General features: G+C 38.3%; 1 protein-coding gene across 1 annotated transcript in view; it reads right to left on the bottom strand.

Moving 5' to 3' along the window:
* Window positions 1–8,554: 8,554 nt before the first annotated feature.
* Window positions 8,555–25,193, bottom strand: part of LOC126419487 (odorant receptor Or2-like) — a 57,038-nt gene continuing 40,399 nt past the window's right edge. Inside the window, exon 5 of the mRNA XM_050086675.1 lies at window positions 8,555–8,685. Coding sequence (XP_049942632.1) covers window positions 8,620–8,685 — 66 coding nt within the window. The 3' untranslated portion in view covers window positions 8,555–8,619. The remainder of the gene's footprint in view (window positions 8,686–25,193) is intronic.

Below are 25,193 nucleotides of genomic sequence, written 5' to 3'. Positions count from 1 at the left end.
CAATAATGTTTACTCACTTTCTGTCATTTACAGTTTTATTATTAATTGTGTACTCGTATTGTATCATTAAACTTTTTTATTCACCTTTCTACATCTCTCTATCAGAATTATGTTTTTGTAAAGTAAAATTTCCCAGTCTCAGTAATGCCACTGAAATCACTTCGCATGTCAAAGTTTGGTCCGCCGGACCGCGAGGTAATGATAAGTGTTATGTATAATTTTTGTATCTGAATTTTTGGTAACTGAATCGATTGTGAGTGAGCAGCGAAGTTGGAAGCTGTATCGCAGAAGTTAAGTATCTTTGAGCAGTGCGAGGGCGCAATGGGGAGCAGACAATGTTTAGCTTTGGTAGAGGGTGCTGTCGAAGTTCATCTGTGTTATGCAAGTTAGGAAGCTACGGCAATATTATGATGTTTCAGTCGACCTGATTATGAGACTGATTTGTAAAGGAAGAAAACTAATGGAATGTCATGTAAATACAATAATAATGTTATGGTTCTTATCACTACTGCTTCGCCACCGAACTAACTTGGTTATTTTAATGAAAGTTGTTAGATTTGGGAGATAGGAAAGCGTATTGTTTGGATGTTGAGAAGTTCATTAAACATAAAATGTGCATTGAGCCCATTTTCTCAAGGTAGTGCCGTAGGCCCTCTGCTGTTCCTGATTTACATAAATGATTTAGGGGATAATCTGGGCAGCCCCCTTAGATTGTTTGCAGATGATGCTGTAATTTAGCATCTAGTGAAATCATCAGACGATCAGTTCCAATGAAAAAATGATGTAGAGAGAATTTCTGTATGGTGCGAAAAGTGGCAAGTGGCACTAAACGAAGAAGATTGCGAGGTCATCCACATGGGTACTAAAAGAAATCCGATAAATTTTGGGTATTTGATAAATCACACAAAACTAAGGGCTGTCAATTCGACTAAATACGTGGGAATTACAATTACGAGCAACTTAAATTGGAAAGACCACATAGATAATATTGTGGGGAAGGCGGAACAAATTCTGCGCTTTGTTGCCAGAACACTTAGAAGATGCGACATACCCTCTAAAGAGACAGCCTACATTACACTTGTCCGTCCTCTGCTGGAATATAGCTGCGCGGTGTGGGATCCTTACCAGGTAGGATTGATGGAGGACATCGAAAAAGTGCAAAGAAGGGCAGCCCGTTTCGTGTTATCGAGTCATAGGGTTGAGAGTGACACAGATATGATACGCGAGTTGGGGTGGCAGTCATTGAAACAAAGACGATTTTCTTCGCGGCGAGATCTATTTACAAAATTTCTACCACCAACTTTCTCTTCCGAATACGAAAATATTTTGTTGAAACCCGCCTACGTAGGGAGAAATGATCATCATCATAAAATAGGAGAAATCAGTGCACCAGCGGAAAGATTTATATGTTCCTTTTTCCCACGCGCCAGTCGAGAGCGGAATGGTAGAAAAGTAGTATGAAAATGGTTCGATGAACCCTCTGCCAGGCACTTAAGTGTGTATTGTTGAGTAACCATGAAGACGTAGATGTAGGTGTAGACAAAAAAAAGAAACACAGAGTTGTAATTTTGCGCATATTTCATTTTTTTACCAACCTTTCTCGTACAATTCTTTTCAATGAATCATCCAGTCCAGCATGTTCGATAAACTGTTCGATTTGCAATTAACAGAGAACTCATGGCACCTCTCGAGTGTCTCTCTGTAGATACAGTAATCTGTAGGTTTAGCATAGCGGTGCACAAGACAGATCAGTAATGCGACGCGTTATCCAGATTTGCGCAGAATAGAGGTAAGGGGAAAATAATATGATTTTTTTTCTTTACTCAATCAGGGCCAACTTAGGTTATTAGGGGACAGTTTTTCTGATCAATTTTGCAAAACCATTTACTCTAGGTTTCATGTCCAAGTTAATTTTTCAGGCAATTTATACTGTTTAAAATTCTTGCAGTCTTGTACAGTGAAGCTTGTCTTTCACATTACGACAGTACAAGTTTCATTACGACAGTTCATTTATTACTACAGCGCTGGCTTACGTTCAGAAACATTGTACTTCCGTCAAATTTTTAGTTTTTTATATACCTTTCCGACATATTTTTATTTATTTACATAACTATCAACCTGTTACTATGCAAAGACATGATACGTAAACATAGTGGGAGTAACGATGAAACCTAGCTAATGGCAGAACTATATCATGTTCATTGTGTTTCCACTGCTCTGCATGATACAATTGTGATCGATTAAAATTTTATTGAGCTACGATTGTTTATGGTTAGTTCGTTATTGTTTAGTTATTGGTTATCGAAATGTAAAATTCGAAAATCAGCAAGGCGAATGGGCAGTTCCCGCTGCCTTTTCCTCAGGCGGCAGTGAGAAACGAAATTTCCGAAAGATTTACGAAAGTTAGGTAATTCAGAGTGGTCCATGGTGAAGCTGAACCAGCTATGAGTCAGGTTGGGCGAAACGAGAACACTTTACAAATAGGGATACTGCAATGATTCGTAGTATTTTTTCTGTGCAGTGGTGAAAACTATAAAACACATATGTCGATGTTCATTTAGCGTCTTGTCTTACAGTGAGGAGGGGTTCCTGATTCTGTTAGAAGGCCGATTGATATTCTCCATCCCGTGATATATTAAACAGTGTAGTTTGATCAGTTTTGTGTATCTCACAATAAAAATTACGAATCTATACAGATAAGCTCGTGTATAATTTTTTTGTGTTTTACAGTTTTCTCAAGCTTCTACTGTGCCTAGGTTTCACAATTACAGCTGCAATCAAACAGATTATTCTGTTTAAGGACGAACAGTGGTTTCAGTTGTGTTTGTTACAGAACAAGACTGCTTGGACATTATGATAAACTAAAACTGTTAGTCAATGCGTTTTTCTGTAAACTTTTCTGGTATTTTACGCTGTTCCTTCAGTTGTGGATATTATCTGAGTTAATATTCAGATAAAGCTTTACTACGTTAAACAGCGATCCGTCACTCAGGGAACTAGACAACATATGCTCTCTTAAGAATAATGTTTCCTACCTATAAGTTAAAACCTATAAGGTTTCAGTGAAAGATTAAAGAAAAATTTTATTGAAAACAACATATGGCACTGCGCTAAACATTTACTGTTACTTTTTTCTTGTTTGTATGACACTTTCCAACAAAGTTACACTACTAAAGTAACAGTTATAGTTCTTAAACCAATTTTTCAAATAATAATGAACCAAGCTGATGTATTACCTTTCCAAAGTGTAACTTTGTCGTAGTTGGAAGTATATTGATCCATGCCTTTAAAACTGTAGTATTTATATGTACTATTAGCAGTAGTAATAGTTAAATTCATCTGCAGCTTACTATTACTGAGATTTAGGACAATCGTAGTATTACTACTTAAGAAACACAAAAGTGACATAATTCATATGTTACATATTTACAGTTTTAGTTTGACAGGGGCGCCACATGTACTCAGCCCTGTGGTTACACTATGAACCAACCCAGCATTTGCCTGAGGTATTACGGGAAACCACAGAAAAGCTAAATCAGGGGAGTGGAATCTTCATCTTCCTGAACATAAATCCAATCTATCTGAAACAATCCTACCTCATTCGGTTTATGCCTAATGTACAGTACTGTTGTGCAAAGAAGTTATTTATTGATGTAAGAGACAGGTACTACGCTGTTCATTTCTCATTCCCAGTCACTGTACTCATTGCATATACTACACACACTTAACGGAATACTATACACACCATCAGTTGACATCAGAACTGTTGTATTGTTGTCTGGTATCTGTTTTGCTAACACAACTTCATGCTAACCCGAATAATTTAATCATCGTTACTGTGTAATGAATAAGATGCTGTGCTGAAATAGCAGGAAAGGTGTCAGTATTATAAATTGTATTGCTTTGGGGATGAGGTTTCCAGAAAGGAAAAGGAGCATAGTGTGAAAATGTTATATGAATTGACACACGTTATAGTGATCGTTTTTTATGTTATTTTATAGTTTTACACTTTTTTTATCAAACTACTACTCCGCTTTGCCTAGGCTATCCTTTAGTCTTCAGAACGTTTTGCTTAACACTTACTTCTTAACACTGTTCTTAAATAACTTTCTTTCACTGATCTCTATAATCTCCTTGGTCAATTTATTGTAAAATTTCATAACTTTGTAGAAAATGCAGTTTTGAGTTTTACGTTTATTCTTTCTTGGTAAATACAAGTTCAGTCAAGATTTTGTTGCAGGTATTGGAGAGAGCTGTCTCTGTAGTAATTATCAGATTTTTACGATGAACTCTATCAGTATTTTTGGTTATGGTTCTTATGGCCCTCTGCGTTGATTGGACATTTTGTTCATATTTTCTGCATTTGCTCCCCGCAAAAAGAGTTATATATATGAGACATGACTGTTCAAATGAACTCTATCTACTTAAAAAACACACTGGCTGTTACACACTGATGAAATGCGAATACAACTTCTTATCAAACACTGCTATAAACACTAAGTTTACACTTTTTTTGTGCAGAACGTTAATTGCGGTCTGTATCAAAAATTGATCTAACACTACATCTACACCTATATCTACATGGATACTCCATATATCACATTAAATGCCTGCCAGAGTGCTCGTCGAACCCCCTTCACTACAATTTTCTATTATTCCACTCTCGAACAGTTCGCGGAAAAAACGAAAATCTGTTTATTTCCGTGTGAGTTCTGATTTCCTTTATTTAATTATGATGATCATGATTGATGACGTAGGCCGGCGTCAACGAAATAGTTCCGCGTTCGGAGGAAAAAGTTGATGATCAAAATTTCGTGATGTACACCACGGACCCTGTGTCGCTTTCGTGACAAGTTCTCTCATATTTCTCGATAACACAAAACGTGCTTTACTTCCTTGAAATTTCTCGATATATTCCTTTAACCCCATGTGGTAAGGATTCCACGCTGCGCAGCAGAAATCCAAAAGAGGGAGAACAGGCGTAGTGTAAGCACTCTCTGTAGTAGATAAGTTATATTTTATAATTGTTCTATCAATGAAAAACGGACTTCGGTTTGGCTTCCCCACAACATTTTCTTTGTATTCTTTCCAAATTAAGTTGTTCGTAATTGTAATTCTTAGGTATTTAATTGAATTTATGAACTTTAGATTTGACTAGTTTATTGCATAACCGAAGTTTAACGGATTCGTTTCAGCACTCATTTGGATGACATCACACTTTTCATTATTTAGGGTCAGTTGCCAATTTTAGCGCAATACATATATCGTTTTGCAATTTGTTTTAATCTTCTGATGACTTTACAACCTAAGACGGCTGCTCAGATTGTGTCCTAAATCGTTTATATAGATCAGGAACAGCAGAGGGCCTATAACAAAACCTCGTCATTCCTGTTTTACTCGATAAATTTCCGTCAGTTACAACAAAATTGGATCTCTCTGATAGAAAATCACGCATTTGTTCGCTTAATTGAGACGATATTCCATAAGCACACAATTTGATTACAAGCCGTTTATGATATACGGTGTCGAAAGCCTTCGGGGAATCTAGAAACACGGATCAATTTGCAATCCCTTGTCGATAGCACTCAACAATGTCCGTGAGTAAAGTTCTAGTTGTCCTCCACATTAACGATGTTTTCTAAATGAAAGATGACTTTGTGATAATATAGTGTTCCCTTCGAGCTGATTCATAATGTTCGAAAACAATATATGTTCCAAAACCCTGCTGCATATCAACTTTAATAGCATGGTCCCGTAGTTAGTGAATTACGCTTATTGCTTTTCTTGAATATTGGTGTGACCTGTGCAACTTTCCAGTATTTGGGTACGGAGCTTTCATCTAGCGAGTGACTGTGTATGATTGTTAGGTATGGAGCTATTTTATCAGCACATTCTGACAGGAACTTAATTGGTATAGAGTGTGGACTGGAAGACTTATTTAAGTTGCATCACTACTCCGAGTATACATACTTCTAGTTACTCATATTGGCAGCTTTTCTTAACTCGAATTCCAAAATATTAACTTCTTCTTCATTGGCAAAGGAATTTCGGAAGGCTTTAGCAGCGCTGTCATCCATAGTATTTACATTGCTATCGTGCAGAGAAGGCATTGTTTGTGACTTGATGCTAGCATACTTTCCATCAGAATCTCTTTGGATTTTCTGCAAAGTTTCGAGCACGGTTTCGTTGTGGAAACTATTATAAGCATTTCGGTTTGAAGTCCATGCAAAATTTCGAACCTCTGTAAAAGATCGCCAATCGATGGGATTTTGCGTTCGTTTAAATTTGTTTTTCGTTGTTCTTGCAGTAGCATGTTAACCAGTTTTGTGTATCACGAGGGATGAGCTCTGTCGTCTGTTAATTTTTTTGGTGCAAAACTATCGATTGCTATCAATACTAGAATTAAAATCACATCTTGTCTACTCTTACACTGTTAATTTGGAAGGAATGGAGATTGTCTTCCAGGATGGCGTCAGGTGAATTTCTATCTGATTTTTGAACAGATGTAATATCGTCTATTTCTGGAGGGTTTCAGAATTACGCTACGACTATTCTATGTTCACTAATCCCCGTCTCCGTTTTGATGTTCGTTATTAGCTCAGGATTATTTGTTGCTAAGTTGTCAGTGTGTTTTGACAACCATGTATTATTAAGATAGGCTTGTGATCTAATTGTTAAAAATAGTTTTCAGAGAATGAGTTTAGTACAATTTAGGATGGTGTTTTATGCGAACCTCCGGATTTAAATACATATTTTTGCCAACGTATCGAGGGTAAATTAAAGTCACCATCAAATTCTAGGATATGTGTACATGTTTGAAATCATATTCAAGTTTTCTTTGATCATTTCAACAATTTTATCATATGATTTGGCTGATCCGTGAAAGTATCCAGTTATTATATTGTTTTGGCTGTCAGGAATGACATCCACCCATAATAACTCACAGGAACTATATATCCCAATTTCCGTGCAAGAGAAACTACCGTACTTCTAATGGCACCGCCAAAATTTGGTCAACTCAAGAAAACAATTTTAGTTATTCTCCCTGACACACTATCAGCTTGAATAGAACATTTTTAATCTTCAGTAGCAGACCACACTATATATCTGCAATATTCAATACCAGAGGCTCCTAATGTATCTGACTGAAAATCATAGCAAAGCACAAAAATATCTGTTGCTTAATTTGAAAATGACGTAACAAGCCCACATGCACTCTGTGAGAAAATAGCTAGAGGTTACTGAATACAGTATAAGACAACATAATCGAATGAAAAAGTGAACACTTGACGTAGAGTTACTCGTTTTAAGAAGAACATTATCGCAAATTACGTGCAGCAATCACTATAGTCAGCCCTTCCGCTCGTGATTACTTGATTGCATCTGAAGATATTCTACGCCTATAATAATAGGTTTTGTTTGTGAAAATTATTACATAAATGAGGATAACGGATAACATTTCTTTCTGAAAATGGTAGACCTACGACCACAGCTTTTTATTCTCTTATTTTTCTTTTCTTTCTGTTTCATTCGGTTTGAATCTCTTTCTCTGGTACTCTCAGTATGTTACACTTTCTATGATTACTTTCCAGTATTAATATGAGGAGTAGTTTATTTCGGGGTACATAGCTAAATAAGTGTTTTCCTAGAAACAGCAGTGCCAGAGTTATAATTTATTTATGATTTACATTTCTTGGCACAAAGCAAATATATATAGGAATGTGAAGTGTAGCTCTGGAGGTACAACCAGGAAAGCCTTATCATCTATAGGAAGATAGCACTCTATTAACTTCGAATCTACAAAGAATCTTGAATCTAGTTACCATTTAGTTTAAAATTAAAGTAACTGGCGTTGAAACAATATAATAGTAAATTGTAAAAATTGAATACATATTTTATTCAAAAAAGTCTCTCACATTTACAATTGTTTCTATGTTTTCAACAAAAAATGTAAATGAAATATTGAGAACAATAAGTAAAGTTAATTGAGTGATTAATTGGCTACTCAGCGTGAAACATATTACCTCACTTGGTATTATGTAAATCTGATCCTGATGTAAAGCAATGATAGCAGGGAAAGCAAACAGTTAAAAGCGTGAAAAAACTCAAAAGAAAGATATTCATGTTTACCTTCCTTCAAAAAATATATTTCTCATTTCCAATGTATAGGACAATCAAAAGATTTGTATGTATTTCTAGACATATTTGGTCCTCTGTCTTAAAACTCTGGAAACGTGTGGGAAATACAAAATTATTTGATAAAAGGATTAATAACTATTTGTGAATCATAACCGACATTCATCATCCATGTAAAGGTAAAAGTATGTATCTGTAGTGCCACAGCAATTCCAGTATTAGAGGAAACATTTTGAATACTACGAATAGGCTACACAACACAGCCTTTCGTTCCATTACACAGGTTTAAATTATTCTGTGTTCTTTGTTGTTTTCTCATGGTTTTATTATTTTACATATAAATTCTTCATATTTACTAATTACAGTAACGTAAGCATACTACTTAGTAACTGACGTTTTTTCTAAACATGCTACATTAGGAAAATGGGCTGCTAAAACTCGTAACAATTCGAGGAAAATATGGATATTAATATCCATGGCTCCTCAGTTTGTAGGGCGCTTGTTCATTTGACCCAACAGTGCGTAGTACGTATAGGAGGCATTCACCAGCTGCAAGGAATGAGACAACAATTAGAAAACAGTCAAAGAAAATCCATAATAAGTATAAACAATTTTCATGACATATCAAGTGGCAAGTCAGTGTCACTGGTTATGTAGACGTAATAGTCACTGACATGAACATTAGTTGTATATCAAAACATCAGTTACAAAATATTAAAAAGAAAGGTATTGGTTAATTTGTAATGTTATTTTGCTGTATTTATCAAGTCCGAACCATATTGAGAGATAGATTACAGAAATGTTACACATGCATTTTGCGTCTTTTACGCAATCACCAGTACTATGCATGCTGTGGCGATAACAATAGTAGTGGGGTTAACAAGGTATGTAATTATCTAAACGGCCGAATGATATGTGAACAAGGTATAATCTAAATGGGTGTTATACTGTTTTCGTAACTAAAATGAATCTGTTTCGGCGAACACTTGCTTGTTATAGAATTGTAAGTATTTGCGTTTGTTAAGAATATTACCAGTATGTGTAAGAGCCAATATTAAGCTATCTTTTTTAAGGTGAGAGGTCTTCATTGTATTTAAATGTGTGTGAATTTCTTTAGGGTTTTGAGACTAGTAGCTGAGGCTAGACAGTGTGTTAGAATAATTTAATAATGAGTATGAGTGTGGAGATCTAAGCAGAAGGGGAAACCCCTTTCTGAGGCGCAGAGTCTAGTATGGAATTGCTTCACAGAACGATATCTAAATGACTGCTTTGTTCCATCCTGAGATTTATGGGGAATTACGAAGCACGATTAATCGCACCAATATCCAACGCTCCAGACCGGTGAAAGAAGCTGAAAGTGCCTGAAACAAAGTTCATTCAGCCGCTTGAGGCCAAGAAAGAAGTATTTAGGAGAAAATAAACAGCAACATTGATACCCGAACCACTGAAGCGGCATACAATCGGAAGGCTTCCACCGAACAGAGAGCTAAATCACCATAGAATTTTAAAAAAAGTGGGTACTTAGAAGGAGATTATTGTCAACGAACGATTGTGACATTTAAGCTCTGAGTACGAGACGTGGACTAAAATCTGCGCTGTTCAACCACACGGGTTCATCAACGAATTCCTTCGAAAGAATGTTTCAAGCCGTTTGGGAGTCTGTGCAATTGGTAGAGAGAAATCTAGAGGTAGAAGGCTAGTGTGAATTCTGTTTGTTTCCTGTTATATGTTTGTCTGTTCGACACATCGATCCGCTGCTGTTGAGCATTTTCCTTTGCATTATTTTGCATTTTAATTCAACATTCGGGATCATGAGGCTCAGCAGTTTGTATGAAATTTCAGAAAAGACTTGTTATTTCAAGAAACACTTCAAACTGTGTTACAAACATTGTCGTTCGATTATTTTGGCCTTAGCCCGCAATCATTAAAACAGATTATCTCTCTAGCATGGATTTTCGTTACTTCTAGGGTTATTAAGTACAAGGTATCTTTACCATAGATACGTTTTCTTTGTAACAAGGATTCTGGTAAGTTGACAGTGTAATGTTACATGTATTTACGCGAGCTAATCTGCTGCTCAGTACTGGTATGGGGTAATATGAATTTCTTAAGCATTGGCGGCCGAAGACTTCCGGCATAAGAAGTCAGCATCATTCTGCCAACGGCTTTGTCAAAGAGGGCGGAGGAGCGGATAGAGGTTCAGGGCACTCTCTTGTCCTAGGGGTGGGAAATTGCCCCTAAAGGCGGAAGAATCAGCAATGATCAACGACATGAGGATGCAGAAGGCAATGGAAACCACTGCATTAAAGACACGTAACGTGTATCCACAGGACATGTGGCCTGTAATTGAAGATGTGTCATGATGATCTCTCCATTGGCAAAAGATTCCGGAATAGTCCCCCATTCGGATCTCCGGGAGGGGACTGCCAAGGGGGAGGTTACCATGAGAAAAAGATTGAATAATCAACGAAAGGATAACGTTCTACGAGTGGGGCCGTGGAATGTCAGAAGCTTGAACGTGGTAGGGAAACTAGAAAATCTGAAAAGGGAAATGCAAAGGCTGAATCTAGATATAGTAGGGGTCAGTGAAGTGAAGTGGAAGGAAGACAAGGATTTCTGGTCAGATGAGTATCGGGTAATATCAACAGCAGCAGAAAATGGTATAACAGGTGTAGGATTCGTTATGAATAGGAAGGTAGGGCAGAGGGTGTGTTACTGTGAATAGTTCAGTGACCGGGTTGTTCTAATCAGAATCGACAGCAGACCAACACCGACAGCGATAGTTCAGGTATACATGCCGGCGTCGCAAGCTGAAGATGAACAGATAGAGAAAGTATATGAGGATATTGAAAGGGTAATGCAGTGTGTAAAGGGGGACGAAAATCTAATAGTCATGGGCGACTGGAATGCAGTTGTAGGGGAAGGAGTAGAAGAAAAGGTTACAGGAGAATATGGGCTTGGGACAAGGAATGAAAGAGGAGAAAGACTAATTGAGTTCTGTAACAAGTTTCAGCTAGTAATAGCGAATACCCTGTTCAAGAATCACAATAGGAGGTATACTTGGAAAAGGCCGGGAGATACGGAAAGATTTCAGTTAGATTACATCATGGTCAGACAGAGATTCCGAAATCAGATACTGGATTGTAAGGCGTACCCAGGAGCAGATATAGACTCAGATCACAATATAGTAGTGATGAAGAGTAGGCTGAAGTTCAAGACATTAGTCAGGAAGAATCAATACGCAAAGAAGTGGGATACGGAAGTACTAAGGAATGACGAGATACGTTTTAAGTTCTCTAACGATATAAATACAGCAATAAGGAATAGCGCAGTAGGTAGTACAGTTGAAGAGGAATGGATGGTTCAAATGGCTCTGAGCACTATGGGACTTAACATCTATGGTCATCAGTCCCCTAGAACTTAGAACTACTTAAACCTAACTAACCTAAGGACATCACACAACACCCAGCCATCACGAGGCAGAGAAAATCCCTGACCCCGCCGGGAATCGAACCCGGGAACCCGGGCGTGGGAAGCGAGAACGCTACCGCACGACCACGAGATGCGGGCAAGAGGAATGGACATCTCTAAAAAGGGCCATCACAGAAGTTGGGAAGGAAAACATACGTACAAAGAAGGTAGCTGCGAATAAACCATGGGTAACAGAAGAAATACTTAAGTTGATTGATGATAGGAGGAAGTACAAACATGTTCCGGGAAAATCAGGAATACAGAAATACAAGTCGCTGAGGAACGAAATATATAGGAAGTGCAGGGAAGCTAAGACGAAATGGCTGCAGAAAAAATGTGAAGATATCGAAAAAGATATGATTGTCGGAAGGACAGACTCAGCATACAGGAAAGTCAAAACAACATTTGGTGACATTAAAAGCAACGGTGGTAACATTAAGAGTGCAACGGGAATTCCACTGTTAAATGCAGAGGAGAGAGCAGATAGGTGGAAAGAACACATTGAAAGCCTCTATGAGGGTGAAGATTTGTCTGATGTGATAGAAGAAGAAACAGGAGTCGATATAGAAGAGATAGGGGATGAGTCTGGCGATATACCATCTGACTTTCGGAAAAGCATCATCCACACAATTCCGAAGACGGCAAGAGCTGACAAGTGCGAGAATTATCGCACAATCAGCTTAACGGCTCATGCATCGAAGCTGCTTACAAGAATAATATACAGAAGAATGGAAAAGAAAATTGAGAATGCGCTAGGTGACGATCAGTTTGGCTTTAGGAAAAGTAAAGGGACGAGAGAGGCAATTCTGACGTTACGGCTAATAATGGAAGCAAGGCTAAAGAAAAATCAAGACACTTTCATAGGATTTGTCGACCTCGAAAAAGCGTTCGACATTATAAAATGGTGCAAGCTGTTCGAGATGATGAAAAAAGTAGGGGTAAGCTATAGGGAGAGACGGGTCATATACAATATGTACAGCAACCAAGAGGGAATAATAAGAGTGGACGATCACGAACGAAGTGCTCGTATTAAGAAGGGTGTAAGACAAGGCTGTAGCCTTTCGCCCCTACTCTTCAATCAGTACATCGAGGAAGCAATGATGGAAATAAAAGAAAGGTTCAGGAGTGGAATTAAAATACAAGGTGAAAGGATATCAATGATACGATTCGCTGATGACATTGCTATCCTGAGTGAAAGTGAAGAAGAATTAAATGATCTGCTGAATGGAATGGACAGTCTAATGAGTACACAGTATGGTTTGAGAGTAAATCGGAGAAAGACGAACGTAATGAGAAGTAGTAGAAATGAGAACAGCGAGAAACGTAACATCAGGATTGATGGTCATGAAGTCAAATTTTGAATGCTCTGAATAACCGAACACCACCCATTGGGATTTTTTGTGATCTCTCAAAGGCTTTTGATTGTGTAAATCATGAAATTCTGCTAGACAAGCTCAAGTATTGTGGCATGAGTGGGACAGTGCACAAATGGTTTAATTCGTACCTAACTGGAAGAGTGCAGAAAGTTGAAATAAGTAGTTCTCGTAACACGCAAAGATCAGCACATTCCTCAAACTGGGGAACTATCAAGAATGGGGTTCCACAAGGGTCAGTCTTGGGTCCTTTGTTATTCTTATTATATATTAATGACTTGCCATTCTATATTCATGAAGAGGCAAAGTTAGTTCTCTTCGCTGATGATACAAGCATAGTAATCACACCTGAGAAACAAGAATTAACTGAGGAAATTGTCAATACTGTCTTTCAGAAAATTACTAAGTGGTTCCTTGTAAACGGACTCTCACTGAATTTTGATAAGACACAGTACATACAGTTCCGTACAGTGAATGGTATGACGCCATTAATAAATATAGACCTTAATCAGAAGCATATAGCTAAGGTAGAATATTCCAAATTTTTAGGTATGTCCATTGATGAGAGATTAAATTGGAAGAAACACATTGATGATCTGCTGAAACGTTTGAGTTCAGCTACTTATGCAATAAGGGTCATTGCAAATTTTGGTGATAAACATCTTAGTAAATTAGCTTACTACGCCTATTTTCACTCATTGCTTTCATATGGCATTATATTTTGGGGTAATTCATCACTGAGGAATAAAGTATTTATTGCACAAAAGCGTGTAATCAGAATAATAGCTGGAGTCCACCCAAGATCATCCTGCAGACATTTATTTAAGGATCTAGGGATATTCACAGTAGCTTCTCAGTATATATACTCTCTTATGAAATTTGTTATTAACAACCAAACCCAATTCAAAAGTAATAGCAGTGTGCATAACTACAATACTAGGAGAAAGGACGATCTTCACTATTCAAGATTAAATCTAACTTTGGCACAGAAAGGGGTGAATTATACTGGCACTAAAGTCTTTGGTCACTTACCAAATAGTATCAAAAGTCTGACAGATAACCAACAAGTATTTAAGAAGAAATTAAAAGAATTTCTGAATGACAACTCCTTCTACTCCATAGAGGAATTTTTAGATATAAATTAAGAAAAAAAACCAAAAATATTAAAAAAATAAAAAATAAAATAAAAAATAAATAAAAATAAATAAAGAAAAACACAAAAAAATAAAGTTGTTATATTAACTTAAGTATGTTGTTAAATTAACCTAATTATGTCATGTATTGGAAAATTCGACTCGTTCCACATCATTACGAAATATCGTATTCATGATCCATGGAACTAGTATTAATCTAATCTAATCTAATCTAATCTGGGAATTCTGCTACCTAGGCAGTAAAATAACCAATGATGGACGGAGCAAGGAGGACATCAAAAGCAGACTAGCTATGGCAAAAAAGGCATATCTGGCCAAGAGAAGTCTACTATTATCAAATACCGACCTTAATTTGAGGCAGAAATTTCTAAGGATGTACGTCTGGAGTACAGCATTGTATGGTGGTGAAACATGGACTGTGGGAAAACCGGAACAGAAGAGAATCGAAGCATTTGAGATGTGGTGCTATAGACGAATGCTGATAAATTAGGTGGACTGATGAAGTAAGGAATGAGGAGGGTCTACGCAGAATCGGAGAGGAAAGGAATATGTGGAAAACACTGATAAGGAGAAGGGACAGGATGATAGGACATCTGCTAAAACATGAGGGAATGACTTCCATGGTACCACAGGGAGCTGTAGAGGGTAAAAACTGTAGAGGAAGACAGAGATTGGAATACGTCAAGCAAATAATTGAGGACGTAGGTTGCAAGTGCTACTCTGAGATGAAGAGGTTAGCACAGGAAAGGAATTCGTGGCTCGTGGCGGGCCGCATCAAACCAGTCAGTAGACTGATGACCAAAAAAAAAGAAAAAAGCTAGAGGTCCCAGGTCTCAGGGCGTACCGCTTTTGGCTTCCCGATAGGTGGCCGGCACGAGCGAGTCCAGGTGCAGAAGACAAGGAGCGCATGGCCGGAAATGGGGAAAATCCCTAAGCTGGAAATTTGGATAGCTGTTACTCACATGGCCGTTCTGAAGGATTTGCTCCAAGGAATGGCGAAGTGTCAGACAATCTTAAAGATGACTAAGTTACAGCTCTTTGAAATTCGACAGTAACTCAAATCAAATATTAATAAAAATTTGATTAGATCGGGGATTTCAGAAAATCTCTGAATGCTGCATATATGAATTTATTTCATTTATTGATTTCAGGTGTCTTTATATCTGTTCCAGTATGCAAAATTTGTCAGAACATCATTCTGGCCACAACTACACAGTAAATGAACACAGCATCGGTATCTCATATTGTCCTAATTGTGTAGTTATTTAATGAACAGATTACTATTCTGCCAGTATGTTGATTGCAAGTATTGTGAAGAAAGTGTGCTAATTTAAAAGTGGTCAGTCCCATGTGTTGGCAGACACTGCAGTTGAAAAGAGAACGAAAAGAGACTTCTGTCAAGAAGGTATGAATATATGTTTAAATTATACTTTGAGACAATCTGTTGTAATTTATGAAGAGCACACCTGCGCAAGAATGCTAGCTTATTTCTTTACGAACCAATTATTACTTGAATTTATTGCAAATGTCTTGAGTGTAACCAAATCTTTATGACATTTCCTTTTTTAAATATTGTTGTAATACATTAGTGTAATCTGGGAAGTGGTCGGCTTCAATCAGATCGTGTATGCAGAGCATGAAGACCTAATTCTGTATTTTTAGTGGGGATGTCCTTCATTCAACTGAAAAGCAGATAGTGTCGGAACACTAGAGCGGTCAAGTGGAGACTGGGACTCAAGGGAGCGATTCTGCACAGTTTCGTGCGAGTTCTGGAAGAAGGCACACCTGTCCAGAGTAACGGGATGGTCTCTTCGTCAAAGTGATAGATTCTGGGCAGTGAACAGCCGCTACCATTCTTTAACTTCGGAAGGGACGTCATATTTCGAGAGTTCTGACTGTGCTTCAGAACAGGCCTCTACTTTCGCTTGTATTACGGAATTGGGTACAGACAGAGTGTGAGTTACTATTCTGTACATCGTGTGTGTTAATTTGTGAATCATCTTGTTGAACTCTGAAGAGTTTTGAGCTGGTGAATATTTTGTGTACAGTGATTACGAAATGAAGTTAATTTTCACGTATCTTTTATGACTATTTAGTATGGGATTTGGCTACAATTTTCTTAACGCTGTCAACGTAACTTTACTGCAGTTGACAAGGCTATTTTCTACGTAGATTTTAATTTGATATCGTAGGATCACTTCCAGTTACCTGAGATGTCATTTCCTGAATAAAGATTATTCAGTGTAATTCTGTCAACGAAGTCAGTTGTAGACGTTATAATAAAACCATTTTTATTACATTATTCATTTATCTTTTCCTTTATATTTATTCTTTCTTCTTTTTTTAAAATTCGCAATTCTATCCAATGTATAGACTATTTGACAATGAGGGATGACAGCTACAGCCTATTATTTTTTAGCGAATTAGCTGCAGGGCATGAAACCGGACTTGTGCAGCTCGACCGTATGATTACTTCAACCTAATCCTGCATAGCTCAAGTACCTAAAGTACGAATAACCAAAGGTATAGACACAACTAGCTCGCTGCGATGTTATTTGGAAGACGGACTACTCAACAGCGGTATCTGTTAGGCACCGTCGCAGTTGAGGGCTCGTCAGGGATATGAACCTAATCCCTGTAGAACTGTATTTGTAATTCTGACATGTCACAATATTCCGTGTTCCAGGTCCCAAATCTATTGCGTGAAAGGCAGTTTGCGTGGTGGCTCTGACCAGAGGATTTTGCAGCAATCGAGTGCTTGAGAATCGGTAGCAAAAGCTAGGGGTGCGGAAGTTCGCCACAGAACTTCAAGAAAAAAGAAGAAGGATATGTAGAGCCGTCCTGGGTTCAAGTCTGCAGCAGGCAGCTGCAGCGGTGGTCTCGACGGCGGCATAGTGGCAATAGCGGCCACGGCAACAAGGACCACGGTGGTGACTTCGAGTTCTTCAGCATCGACACTTCGGGCAGCATCAATACAGCAGAAGAACCCATGTGTGAACCCACAGAGTTATAGTCAGTAGTGGACTCTGAATGAGTAAGCTGTCACTCAGTGCATGTGGTTCAGACAACGTGAGTTGTCCACTCAGACCTAAACCTAAACGTGGTAGTGTTGATAGAGGCGATACTAGTGGAACAGAGAAGGAATATCTAATTGTGAAAGCTTCAATGGCATGGTTAAAGGAAATTCTGACAAATTTGAACTCTAAAAACGGTGGTATTGGATGCAGAGATAGGTTCGATATAAACGGAGATAGTTCAGTAGAGATAAGTCTCACAGAAACAGAACAAGGTGAGGTGGAGAAAATTGAATCTCACATACAAGGAATGACGTACTCTAAATTAGATGCTATAATCGCAGAAGTAAAAATTTCTGAGGAGGTGGGCCTCGATAACACCAGAGTTGACAGTGTAGAAAAAGATTTTTTGGACAAGTTGGAAAAGATCCTTTATGAGCTGCATGGCGAGGTGAAAATTTTTGTGTGCAAAGTCAAGATGCACTTGAAGACGTGACCAATATGCTAACAATTAGTCAGGTAGGTTAGCAGAATGTGAAAAGAAGGTGCTTAAAAATAGAGGACATTATGAACACGATTAAATAAAGAAGGTGTGCAGCATGTACAGTAATTTAAACACATGAGGTCAGAATTAAATTCTTTAGCAGCAAATCAGGCTACTACTATTACAGATGTTCCACGGGTTAATTGTGTGACGATAAAGTGTTCTGTAAAAGATGGAAAATGCCATACAGTTGATGTTCTTGCTTCGTGTAGAGATGATTTTGTGACAGGAATGTTGAAAGAGGCAAAAATTAAATTAGTTAAAAGTCATCATGAAGACAATGCACAGTCATGGGCAAATTTAATGAGTGCTTCATTTACTGTCTGTGAAGTGTTTGAGAGTGGTTTCTTGTATAAATTAAAGACTGAAGCGAAACAAACGCCACTTCAGAATGAGTTTATAAACGGACCAGGTTTCTGACACGGAAGTGGGTAATGCGGAATTTTTCTGTACGTGAAGTAGCTAAATTGAAGCGTATAAATCATCTGCTGGAAGTGAGATTACGTCGCTCCAGAGACGACTACCGTAATTTTTAGAATGTTATCTTTTCGGCAGTCCGACAAATTCAGTTGAAGAGTTTTTAGATTTTATTGAGAAACTTGAACTGGTGGTGAATGTAGGTGAAAATACGATGCGTAATGTTTCAGATTTCGATGTACAATGGGATAGGAATGATGATGGAAATAGGATCACATTTGAGGAAGTGGAGAAAATGGTCAATAGATTGCAGTGCAATAAAGTAGCTGGGGTGGATGAAATTAAGTCGGAACTCATCAAATACAGTGGAATGTCAGGTCTTAAATGGCTACACAGGATAATTGAAATGGCCTGGGAGTCGGGACAGGTTCCATCAGACTGGACAAAAGCAGTAATCACACCAATATTTAAACATGGAAACAGAAAAGATTGTAACAACTACAGAGGTATCTCTTTAATCAGCGTTGTGGGTAAAATCTTCTCAGGTATTGTTGAAAGGAAAGTGCGAGTATTAGTTGAGAACAAATTGGATGAAAATCAGTGTGGGTTTAGGCTTCTTAGAGGTTGTCAGGACCAGATCTTTAGCTTACCGAAAATAATGGAGAAGTGTTACGAGTGGAACAGGGAATTGTATCTCTTCTTTATAGATCTAGAAAAGGCATATGACCGGGTTCCTAGAAGGAAGTTATTGCCTGTTCTACGAGATTATGGAATAGGAGGCAAACTTTTGCTAGCAATTAAAGGTCTTTACATAGATAGTCAGGCAGCAGTTAGAGTTGACGTTAAACTGAGTTCATGGTTCAGAGTAGTTTCAGGGGTAAGACAAGGCTGCAACCTGTCTCCACTGTTGTTCATATTATTTATGGATCATATATTGAAAACAATAAACTGGCTGGGTGAGATTAAGATATGTGAACACAAAATAAGCAGTCTCGCATATGCAGATGACTGAGTTGTGATGGCAGATTCGATTGAAAGTTTGCAAATTAATGTTTCAGAGCTAGATCAGAAATGTAAGGACTATGGTATGAAGATTAACATCTCCAAAACGAAAGTAATGGCAGCGGGAAAGAGATATAAACGAATTGAGTGCCAAATAGGAGGAACAAAGTTAGAACAGGTGGACCGTTTCAAGTACTTAGGATGCATATTCTCACAGGATGGCAACATAGTGAAAGAACTGGAAGCGAGGTGTAGCAAAGCTAATGCAGTGAGCGCTCAGCTACGATCTACTCTCTTCTGCACGAAGTCAGTACCAAGACTAAGTTATCTGTGCACCGTTCAATCTTTCGACCAACTTCGTTGTGTGGGAGCGAAAGCTGGGTGGATTCAGGTTACCTTATCAATAAGGTTGAGGTTACGGATATGAAAGTAGCTAGGATGATTGCAAGTACTAGTAGATGGGAACAATGTCAGGATGGTGTCCACAATGAGGAAATAAAAAAAAAACTGGGAATGAACTCTATGGATGTAGCAGTCAGGGCGAACAGGCTCAGATGGTGGGGTCATGTTAAACGCATGGGAGAAGCAAGGTTACCGAAGAGACTCATGGGTTCAGCAGTAGAGGGTAGGAGGAGTCGGGGTAGACGAAGGAGAAGATACCTGGATTCAGTTAAGAATGATTTTGAAGTAATAGGCTTAACACCAGTAGAGGCATCAATGTTAGCACTGAATAGGGTATCATGGAGAAATTTTATAAGGGGGACTATGCTCCAGACTGAACGCTGAAAGTCATAATCAGTCTTAAATGATGATGATGGTGAAATTCAAGCCTCGTAATGGGGACAATAGACAGAGAAATGGGTACCAGAATGGCGACAACAGTAACATCCACAATAACTGCAATGATCATAACAGAAATAATTGTCGCCGTAATAATAATATACAAAGGGCAAATAGTAGAGGGAACTTTCATAATAGAAATCAAAAACAGCAACAAAGATACGATAGGAAGGAGCCTCATTAAATAGAACACCAGAATAAGAAATCGGGACGCTAGAGATCCCCGCATCTCAGGTCCAGACGTTGCGAAATAAAACAGCACTGAAAAGGGCACGTCATTTTCAAAATTTTGTATGTGTCCAAAATTCGGCAAATAAGCCACAAACGTTTGAGATGGAGGTTATAAGAGATAAAAACTAAAATGGGGAATAATGTTAAGCAGCGCAACCATAATGTGGGCGTAGGAAATATTGTAAAGTGTGTGCTCGATAAGAACGATATGGGTCTGGAGAATTTATTTGGTGAAAGGGAAGTGATTGATGGATTGAATGAATGTTTGTTGAGAGAGTCTATGACCAGAAGAGAATCAGTAGTGTATCAGAATTTGGTGGAGGTGGAATGTATGATGAATTCTAATGAGGCACTAGTCAGTAGCAACAATTGTAGTAATGCATGTAAATGTAATGAATTATAGCGGAGAAGTTGAGTGATTCTCGCTTCCCGCGCCCGGGTTCCCTGGTTCGATTCCCGGCGGGGTCAGGAATTTTCTCTGCCTCGTGATGACTGGGTGTTGTGTGATGTCCTTAGGTTAGTTAGGTTTAAGTAGTTCTGGGGGACTGATGACCATAGATGTTAAGTCCCATACTGCTCAGACTCATTTGAACCAAATTGAGTGAAAGTGTTTATGAAGGTAGCGTAGCAATAGTCTTCTCAGATGGTGATGAATTTCATTTGAATTTTGTTATGTATCGGCGTAAGTTGGTGATTTATTGTTATAGCAATGGAAAGGTGATGTTTTAGAGGCTGAAGCTGCAGAAGTTGAGGCTACTGATTTAGATATCTCAGAGGAAGGAATCTGTGCGTTTATTTCTGTTGATGGAAGTGAACTGATACCTCTTGATGAAAGCATGAATTACGAGTGCATGTGGAGGAAGAATGTGAAAGTAAAGTGTTAGATGGTAGAAAAGAATCTGAGAAAAGAAAATGTAAACGAGAAAGGGTTATATTCGTGTTTGGCAGAATTCATGTGTGCTGCTCATTTTAGTGTGGAACGATGTAGTAGCGGTTATTTATATGGTGTATCGGCGAAGGTTGACGGAGTTACTGGTAGTGAATGGAATTAACTGTGATAACGTTTGTAGTGATTCAGTGGACGTAAGTGACATTTTGTGTAAAGGAGACGATGTTTTAAGTAGTGTGATTTATTGTCTGAATGTACTGCGGCTGATATCGTTAATTTGGAGGAAGGGGAAAGTATATTTGATTCTGAAGAGGACGATGAAACAGACAGCGAATTCAGCAACAGGTTTAGATGCTAGAGATGGTTTGAAGGTGGATCAGGAGAATCTAGGAACGGGCAGTGAATTGCGGGTTGGTCTGAAATTATAATATGTGTTACAAATACGGAGAAAATGGAAGGAATGCTGGAAATGATCCTTCCAGAGCTAAGTACTTATAGAGGGTGAAACTAAAAACTTGGAGCGTGTAGATGAAATGAATGATGTGGGTGAAGAAAATAAGTGTGTTCTCAGATTTAATAATGGTGTCATAGCGGTAGTCACAAATATTATGTATAAACACAGGATTCCATGCTAACTAGGAAAGAAGGCTCGAATATGAGCAGGTGGAAAAATGCAAAAAGTTGAAATTTAAGAGATACTCATACTGGTAAGAAAAATACCGTAAGAGGCAGCAGCGGCAGAGTTTCATCTTGTGAATGAAGAAAAGTTGTGTAAAAATATACATATGTAGGTGTCATTTCATGTGTACCAACTAAGAATTTTTTTTTGGGGGGGGGGGAGGGGTTTTTATTTCTGTTTTGTGTAAGCGTCCACTTGCTAAAATTAAGATGTATGTAACAAACTACGGACGCAGAACATAGTGCAAGAAGGGAGTAAGTATTAGCCTCGTGACTCTTGGTGCGCGGATGTCGGCAGGCAGTAATTAGTTGTGTAAGTGAGGAATGTAATTTGTAATGTAGATAAGATTTGAGAGAAATGACAAGGGGTTATTTGAATGCGTTACTTGTATTATTTTCGATTGGCTTTACGTGTAATATGTGTAGTTTATTCGTACTGTTCGCACAAAATTTGGTGCGTGGAGGTCATCAGACCTATTAAAAATTTTGTTTGCTAGTGGCAGTAGAATATGGCACTATGTGCAAAGCATGAGTTAAGTTTAGGGAGTATATTATGTAGTTTATTTATATAATCTATGTAATTCTGCAAGTGTTTTGAATAGATTTATTTTTGAAATTTTGGAGACAGCTCCGTAATATGATTAAGAGAATAATTTTAGCGATACGCGTTTTATTATACAAATAGGGTATTGATGAACTTATAATACAGCTCTCTGCGGGGTTGAAAGGAAAGTTACATGGGAGATATCTGTATAGGGTAGTATTAGTTTTAAAGCTCGTATATTTTTTTTTTTTTTTTTTTGAGTCATCACTTTTCTGACTGATCTGATGCGGCCCGCCACGAGTTTGTCTCCTGTGCCAATGTCTTCATCTCGGAGTGACACTTGCAAACAACGTCCTCAATTACTTGCCGGATATATTCGAATCTCTTTCTTCCTCTACACTTTTTGCCCTCTACAGTTCCCTCTAGTACCATGAAAGTTATTCCCTTATGTTTTAACTGATGTCTTGTCGTCCTGTCCCCTCTCCTAATCAGTCGCAACAAGGAATATCGGCAGCAGGGGGTTAATCTGACTGGGTGGCATAACAGGAACGTGTGTGGCTGCTAGTGGCGCGATCCAGCTAAAACGAGGAAACTATCTGTGTAAACTGAACTAATATGGCAAGCCGTTTGACAGTGACTACTGATAAATGGTCCATGAACGTTAAAATTTAAATTAATACCCAAATGAAGTTTCGCAAGCGATGTGGCCACAAATTGTTTACTTGCAGCCAAAAAAATGCACAATGAAGACGAATACAAGCAGCACGAAGACAATGAATAAGGTGTGAGAGACTAGGTGTAAGTAGTGTGGCTGATGCATTTATTAGAGATGACAAAATTCGGAAATTGAAATGAACAAATGGAACAGCTTTCGAAAGATATTGACCATGTTAGTGAAAGGGTCGAAATTTAATGGAAGTCATTCGGTGACTGGCAGTAACAGCAAAAATAATTTATTGACGGGTATCAGTGACGAAACAGTGCAACGGTGTCAGCAGTTTGAAGGTGTGTGCACTGAGTTTTATTCTTTCTTTCAGATAGTTATAATACCGTGGCTTCAGTCCTTTAGTGTAAAATGTTTTGTGAAAAATAGGAAGTGACATCTAGTTAATTTTTTCATTGCTTACAAAGAAGGATGTCAAGTGAAACGAAAGTTAAGTTCGTAAAATGGCGTAATCCTGGGCAAATGTAATAAATGATATGTTTACTAGGTATGAAGTATTCAAAAGTTATTCCGTACGTAAGTTCCAGAGAGAGAGACGAAGTAAACTTCAAAACAAATTTTTAAATGTATGGGGACTGGGAAATATGGTGCTCATAAATGGGCCTTTTGGTGTGTTGACTGACATTATAGTGCTCGAAAGACGATTGTCAGATCATCTATAACGAAATACTGTGCTTAGTCGACCACCACCTTGACGTACGAAATTTTAGATTTATAGAAAAACTTAACAGGAAGGCAGGGTAGAAAGTGAGCGACTGTGTACAGGTTAGTGGTAGGGTTGTTCTCATCAGATTCGCCAGCAAACCGGCTTCGGCAACGATAATTCGGGTACAGGCGACAAGGTCGCAAGCAGCATATAAAGAGATCGAGAAAATATATGACGATGTCGAAAGGGTAATTCAGCATGTAAAGGGAGATGAAAATCTAATAGCCAGGCGAGATTCGTACGCAGTTTGAGGGGAAGAAATCGAAAAGACGGTTACTGGAGTATATGGGTTTGGCAGTACCAGTGAGAGAACAGAAGGGATAATCGAATTCTGCAGTAAATTTAAGATGGTAATAGCGAATGCTCTGTTGAAGAATCGCTAGAGGAGGAGATATATTTCGACGTGACCGGGATATACGGGAGGCTCTAGCTGAATTACTGTATGGTCAAACACAGATTCGGAAATCAGATATTGGGTTATAAAGCCTACCCATGTACAGATCTAGACTCATATCACAATTTACTAATGATGAACAATAGATTGAAGTTTAAGAGAATCGTCAGAAAGAGTCAGTGTGGAAGAAAGTGGGATACTGAAATACATAGGAATGACGAGACGTGTTTGAAGTTCGATAAGGATGCGGTAAGGAAAACCAGAGTTGGCATCTCAGTTGAAGAGGTGTGCACAACTCTGAAAAGAGCAATCTCAGATGTCGGACAGGCAAAAAAGGTACAAGGAAGGTAACTCTGAGGAAACCTTGGATAACTCATGAAATATTGCATTCGGTCGACGAATGAAGTTAAGTAAAAAAATGTAGAGGAAGCGCCAGAAATACAGGAATATAAATCTTTTAGGAATGCAGGGTAGCCATGGTGAAATGGCTGCAGGAAGTATGTGAGGAAATTGAAAAAGAACTGATCGTCAGGAGGACTGATCCATCGCATAGAAAGGCCAAAACATATTTCGGTGAAACCAAAAACAGGTGTGGTAATATTAAAAGTGCTATGTGAATTCCACTATTAAACGCAGGCAATAAAGGAAATAGGAGGAAAGAGTACACTTAAGGCATCTACCAGAGGAGAACTTGTCTGACGACAAGTTAGAGATCAAATATTACTGCCAGAATTTAAAAGAGCTCTGGATGACTTTAGATCAAATAAGGAAGATTCCACTAGAATTACTAAAATCATTGAAGGAAGTGGCAAGCAAACGACTATTCAGGAAGAACCGATGAGACTGACGATGTACCATGAGATTTTCGTAAAAATATCAGCCACACAATTGAAAGATAACAAGGCCAGATAGGTTTGAAAGCCATGGCACAATGAGGTTAACAGCTGAAGCATCCAAACTCTTGACAAGAATAATACGCAGAAGAATGGAAAACGATAGTGAAGAACAGTTAGACGACGATCAGTCGGTTCTAGGATATTCGATGGTACCAGAGGCAGTTCTCACGTTGTTTCTGG

The sequence above is a fragment of the Schistocerca serialis genome, chromosome 9, assembly GCF_023864345.2.
Source record: "Schistocerca serialis cubense isolate TAMUIC-IGC-003099 chromosome 9, iqSchSeri2.2, whole genome shotgun sequence".
Lineage (NCBI taxonomy): Eukaryota > Metazoa > Arthropoda > Insecta > Orthoptera > Acrididae > Schistocerca > Schistocerca serialis.
This window is presented reverse-complemented; position numbering and strand designations above follow the sequence as displayed.